Consider the following 6,338-nt stretch of genomic DNA (forward strand, 5'->3'; position numbering starts at 1 on the left):
AATTTCATCATTAGAAATATTCTTTCTTTTCTTTTCCAGGCTTCTTTATGAATCTTGCTTATATTGCATGTTAAGCCACCTTCTCCCTTTCTGAGTTCCTTTGCTTCAATCTCATCGCATGAGCTTCTACATAAGCTTGAAGTTCTTCCAACTTCATCTCAATTAGGTTCTTGGGATCTTTAATAGACACGACAATATAATAAAAAATTACATTCAGCAATCTCAATACTTTCTCAATCTTATGTTGATCATTGATTGATTCACCACACGCCTTCATCTGCTTTGTTAGCAACACCATGCGCGAAAAGAATTCTAAAACTGATTCATCAATTTTCATTTGAGTCATCTCAAAATGTTTCCTGAAGGTCTGCAACTTCACTCTCTTAAATTTCTCATCACTACCATACAATATCTTCACTTTATCCCAAGCTTCTTTAGCCGATTATTCTTATATAATCTGGTAAGAGATATTTGGATCCACAAACTGCTGAATCAAGAAGAGAGTTTTTTATCTTTCTTCGTCTACTCATTGTGCACAACCTTATGGACATCACTCGCGTTCTCCTCCAATGGTGAGACTCCTTCTTACACAATTTCCTCAACATCTTGAAATACAAAGATGACCTTCATTTGTGCAATCCACCACTCATAGTTCTCACCTTTGAAAATCGGTAGATTTGTAGGAAATTGCGTTGGGTTGTATTACTATTTGTCATTGTTAACTGAATCGCAATCAGACTCGTTGATACCAATTTGTTGAAATGAGTGTTTATATTGCGTTAAGAAAGAAGAAAATGAATGAAGACGTTTTTCCGCAAAAATGAGTTGTTAATCTTCATAAGAGTGTATTACAATAATATTTACTCACAAATCTAACTAATTAACTAACTAACTAACTTGTGCAACACACGTTTCCTGTCGAATTCAACACTATAGACGAAATCATACATTTGTCGAATTCACATGCTTGTCGAGTTCTGGACTTCATTTTGAAAACCCCACCTAGACTCCACGTTGAAACACAACTCGACTTCTTGTCAAAACACAACTCGACGTCTCGTCAAACACAACTAATTAGAAAGTTTTGAAATACAAACAACAAAACACAATACATTTATAGTTTAATATAATTAACGTTAAGAGTCTCATATCGAATTATATATAACCTAAATTTGTCCTTATAAGTGTTAGGATAATCTTCACTCTAGAAGTCGATTTTATATGATTGAGTTAGGTAGAACCCACATGTGTATATTTTACTCTTATAGTTTAGCTCAAGTTGTTTTTAATTTTCAAGGACTCTTGAAATTTTAATTAATTATACACTTGCAACTTGCGGGTTGGTGTTTTGTTTTAAATTATAATAATATTGAAAATGTACATTAAAATGTAAATTTGTAAGCACATATTGTTTAGAAATGAAATTTGAATACATAAGTTCAGAAGCTACAAAATTAAATGATTTACAAATACATGAAAATAAAAGTCTTACAATTGTTAAATAATGAAGAAGAGGTATCCAAGCATATTTGGTAAGAACAATATTATGCTATATATATCAAACAGTATACATGAAGTTAACCATTTGAAGATGATTATGACATTATAAGCTTCTTGCAGACCTGCTCCATGGTAGGGCGAGATCTTGGGCTTTCTGTCAAGCAAGCTATTGCTATCTTTATCATCAAAATCACTTCCTCTTGAACACTATTTCTTGGATACGGAAGACGCAGGTCCAACTTCTCCATCCATGGCAGAGTATCAAGTGTCAGGTCCATAACACTATCTGAAGGTTGTTGCCACAAACATGTTACAGTATCTCCAGGGTGCTTTCCAAAAAGTATTTCCAAAGTTAATATTCCAAAACTATACACATCACATTTTTCATTTACTTCCATTGTGTATGCAAGTTCTGTTGAAAAAGGAAAAATGAATTATTCTGTGAATAATTGGATTCCAAAAATAAACATGATATGATAAACTACAAAATATTTTAAATTAGATTAATATGTAAAGAAAAGTAATTGACCTGGAGCTGCATATCCAAAGGTGCCGGCAAAAGAGGTCCAGTTGGATGAATCCGGATTTAGAAACTTGGCAGTTCCGAAGTCTGATACATGAGCTACATATTCCAAATCCAAAATAACATTCTTGTTGGAGATATCGCGATGAACAATAGGAGGTGAACAATCATAATGCATATAGCATAAAGCATTTGCAACATCTCTAATGACATTCACTCTTAGAGTCCAATCAAATTCACCAGCTTTTTCATTGTCCTTCAAAATGTTGTCCACGCTACCTTTCTCCAAGAACTCATAAACCAAAAATGAGTGTAGTGAATGCGAACAAAACCCATATAACTTGACAATGTTGCGATGTCGAATTTCTGTCAAAGCACGGATCTCACTCGCAAAAGCTTTTAGGTCAGGCATTTCTTCATTTTGTAATGAATGGATTTTTTTCACAGCTACAACTTGACCAGTAGGTAACTCTGCTTTGTAAACATTTCCATGTCCTCCAACTCCAATGAGATGCTTGTTGTCAAAGTTTTCTGTGGCTTCGATAATATTCTCATACACCATTTTCCCATCAAAACTCCATATTGTGAATAGATTTTCAGCGACTGATTCTTCATGAGCATTGAGTTCTTTTGTTCTTGAAATTCGACACAGATGATATGAGAGTCCATAAACAAATAATGCTAACAATAGAGTGCCTAGAGTTAGGATTAAGACTAGCACCAAAATTTTGTTTTTCTTATGTCTATGAAAGTTACCATCTTCTCTCGAGCAAGGTTTTAGACCAGAGATATTACCACAAAAGCCTTTGTTATTTCGCAGAGATTCAATCGAAGCATTTTGGAAGGCTGGAATGCTTGGAATCGGACCTTCCAATTGGTTGTATGATACATCAACAATTGTCAAGGCTAACATATCACCAGAACTAAAAGGAATGACACCAGAAAGGTTATTATGTGACAGATTCAATGTTTCTAAATGACTTAACTGTCCAAGCATTGCTGGTATTGTTCCATTTAAAAAATTCCCGCTAAGATCAAGACTTTCAATAACTTTCAACTGGCCAAACTCAGCAGGAATGTTTCCTTCAAACTTATTTTGGCTCAAATTCAACTCCAATAAGCTAGGCAACCTTCCAAACTTTTCTGGTATGGAGCCACTTAAGTTATTTACTGCAAGTTCCAAAGTATTTAGTTGAAGCAGTGATGCTATTTGTGCAGGAACTTCTCCCGAAAGATGATTGTTACTTATCGAAAGTTGGATCAACAAAGATAGGTTTTCTAACTCCTTTGGAATTTTTCCGGTAAGATGGTTTGAAGACAAGTTAAGTTCTTGTAAATTAGTTGCCTCGGCCAATTCTGGTGGTATGCTTCCTGTTAAATTGTTATTAGAGATTTTAAGACTTGTGAGATTCTTGCACTTTCCCCAATTTGGTGATAGGTGGCCATAAAAATTATTATCACTCAACTCAATGTAATCCAAACTTGGATACACACCAAACCCATTTGTTATATTGTCAGTTAAACTGTTTTGCTCAAGCCTAACTCTATAAAGGCTGGAACAATTCTTTAAACTATTGGGAATTGGACCTGTAAACTGGTTATTACAAACAGCAAAATGTCTCAACTCTCCACCAACACAAATGTTGTGAGGTAAATGACCTATGAAATTATTATAAGCTATCACAAACATGACCAAATCAGTAACCCTGTTCATTTCCAATGGAATAACTCCGGAGATAGAATTGGAAAAAAGAATAAAATGAGTGAGTTTTGTTAAATTTCCGATGGTGGAAGGAATTGGTCCAGAGAGTTTATTTTGTGGAAGTCCAATAAAATCTAAATTGACCAATTTACCAATGGAAGATGGGATTGGTCCAGAGAGGTTGTTCATACCACACTGAATTGTGGTGAGGGAATTGAGGTTTCCAATTTCACTAGGAATGCTTCCATTGATTTGGTTTGCATAAAGGTAAAGAAATTTTAAATTGCTCAAGTTTCCAATTGATGAAGGGATTGTCCCAGAGAGATGATTCATAGACAAATCAAGAAGATGAAGCTGTTTTAAAAATCCTATTTCTTGAGGAATAGACCCAGAAAGACTATTAGCTTCAATATGTAGACTCTTGAGTTTGACCAAATTTCCAATTTCATGAGGAATTTGGCCAAAAAGTTGGTTGTCATGGAACAAGAGATATGATATATTGGTCAATTTTCCTATAGAGATAGAAATAGACCCAGTAAGATTGCAGTTACTAATATCAAGATCTATCAAGTTACCCAACATCCCAAACTCCTTAGGCATGAAACCATAAAGGCCACTTTCTTGAAGATGAAGAAACTCTAGGTTTCGTGATTTGAAAATATTTTGTGAGATGGAACCATTGAAGTTATTGAATTTAAGTGACAAATGCTTTAAGTTCATTTTCCAAATCCCACGAGGAATGTTTCCAGAAAGGCTGTTTCGTGCTATGTCAAGATGTGACATGTTGGTTATCTTTTCTATCGAGATTGGTATAGTCCCAACTAGATTGCACAAAGAAATATCAAACAGTGTCAAATTCCTCAATCTACCGATTTCTTGAGGAATATAACCACTTAGAAAAGAATTGTTGCTCATTGACAGTGTATAAAGACCCACCAATTGGGTTATCTCAGTTGGAATAGTCCCAGAGAGATTATTGAAACTGAAATCAAGGAAGGAGAGTTGGGAGAGATTACCAATGCTTATTGGAATACTACCATAGAAATTGTTTTGTGAAAAATCAAGAGTGTCTAGATTGGACATTACTCCAATATGATGTGGAACAACACCATACAACAGGTTGTTTTTCAAAACTAAAGTATTTAGTTTTGAAAGTGACGAGAAATTGAGACTCTGAAGCGTACCTTTTAGTCCAATATCGGTGAGATTTACCTTATTGATGAATTTTGACTCATGGTCGCATTCAACTCCCTCCCAATCACAAGGGTTATCACCAATCCATGATGAAAGCAAAGGCTGGCTATTGTTGTCAAGGCTTGCTTTCCACTTCAAGAGAGCATCTGCCTCGCTGCCTTGAATATGGTACGGATGAGGTGATGTGGCCATTACTACAAACAACCAAAGGCACAAAAGAAGACATGACATTGATAAAAGCTTCATTTTTTGAAGTATTAATAGAACAAGAGACTTATTATGATGCATGCCTTTTAATGGCAGATGCTGCTGATATTTATACACACTATACTTCAATAAATATTGCTATGTCTATTTGTAATAGCAAAGACTCAGCTTAATTATGGTCTTCAGCTTTTGTCTTTTTTTGTCTATATGTTTAATATTGATTTTTAAAATTGGTTCAGGTTTCAGCTCTTTTTATTTTTAATATAAATTATATTTTACAATAATAAAAATAAAAGTATATAATTTTTATTTAAAATGTGGAGGTGTACTTTATGTCCGATATATATTAAACTTGTGGTAGCCTTCTTTCATTAAGAGTGATAACAAAAGAACAACTTATTTAGATGGTAAGAGTCTATTTATATTTAATAAAAAAAAAATCGATTCGAATTCAGTTTTTCATCTATTGTAGTCTCCGTCGATTTGAAAGATTAGTCTCAACATTTGCATGTAGAAAATATCCAAACAAAAATAAATGATAAATCACTTGGGGTTTTATGAATGAATTTGTTCTAAATATAGACTCGATGATAATAACTATTTTAAAAAAAATTGAACCAGATGATATTTGAGAAATTATTAATTTATTTTTTAATAAATAATTTAGTGGTTGAAATTCACCATTTAAAAGTGAATAAGTGAGATATCAGTTGCGATCTTATCTTTGATGTCGTTGTACGGTTGTCACTTGAACTAACTTAACGATGTCGAGATATGAAATTTATGAATAATAAATTTTGTACTAAAATTAAACTCGACGATATTTTAATTGAAATAAATAATGGCTCAAAAAAGAAAATTAAATTAAAAAAGACATTTATGAAGAGAGAGAAAGAGAAAAATCTTTTATGAATTTAGAGAAATCTTTTTTATTAATGTCTGAAATCAAAATAATGCATTGTTTAGCGGTGTGTTTTTGGTAAACAATCCGAAACTTTAGAAAATATGTGAGATTAACTCAAAAAATCTCTAAAGTAATTTGTGCAAATGATTTGTGTAAATACATGTGCGTGTCAATTGAATGCAGTCGTCGGGTGAACGATAAGGACGTAGAAAAAGACTTTAAATAAAGTTAAGTTGAGATAAATGACGAGGTAAAATGCAGTAAATGACATTAAACAGCAAAAGTAAAAGTACGTGTTTCATTTAAGG

General features: G+C 33.3%; 1 protein-coding gene across 1 annotated transcript; it reads right to left on the reverse strand.

The window, feature by feature from the left end:
* Nucleotides 1-1,390: 1,390 nt before the first annotated feature.
* Nucleotides 1,391-5,216, reverse strand: LOC127091537 (probable leucine-rich repeat receptor-like protein kinase At1g35710). The gene is made up of 2 exons (XM_051030207.1): nt 2,030-5,216; nt 1,391-1,912 (listed from the first exon to the last, which is right to left on the reverse strand). The coding sequence occupies exons 1-2, from the start codon at nt 5,205-5,207 to the stop codon at nt 1,596-1,598; spliced, it is 3,495 nt and encodes a 1,164-aa protein (XP_050886164.1). The 5' UTR covers nt 5,208-5,216; the 3' UTR covers nt 1,391-1,595.
* Nucleotides 5,217-6,338: the final 1,122 nt, after the last annotated feature.

The sequence above is a fragment of the Lathyrus oleraceus genome, chromosome 6 (genome assembly GCF_024323335.1).
Source record: "Lathyrus oleraceus cultivar Zhongwan6 chromosome 6, CAAS_Psat_ZW6_1.0, whole genome shotgun sequence".
NCBI lineage: Eukaryota > Viridiplantae > Streptophyta > Magnoliopsida > Fabales > Fabaceae > Lathyrus > Lathyrus oleraceus.

Coding starts and splice junctions, on each gene's coding strand:
- LOC127091537 (XM_051030207.1), bottom strand. CDS start 5,207: ATGCATCATAATAAGTCTCTTGTTCTATTAATACTTCAAAAAATGAAG. Junction 1,913..2,029: donor CTTTGGATATGCAGCTCCAG/GTCAATTACTTT, acceptor CTTTTTCAACAG/AACTTGCATACACAATGGAA.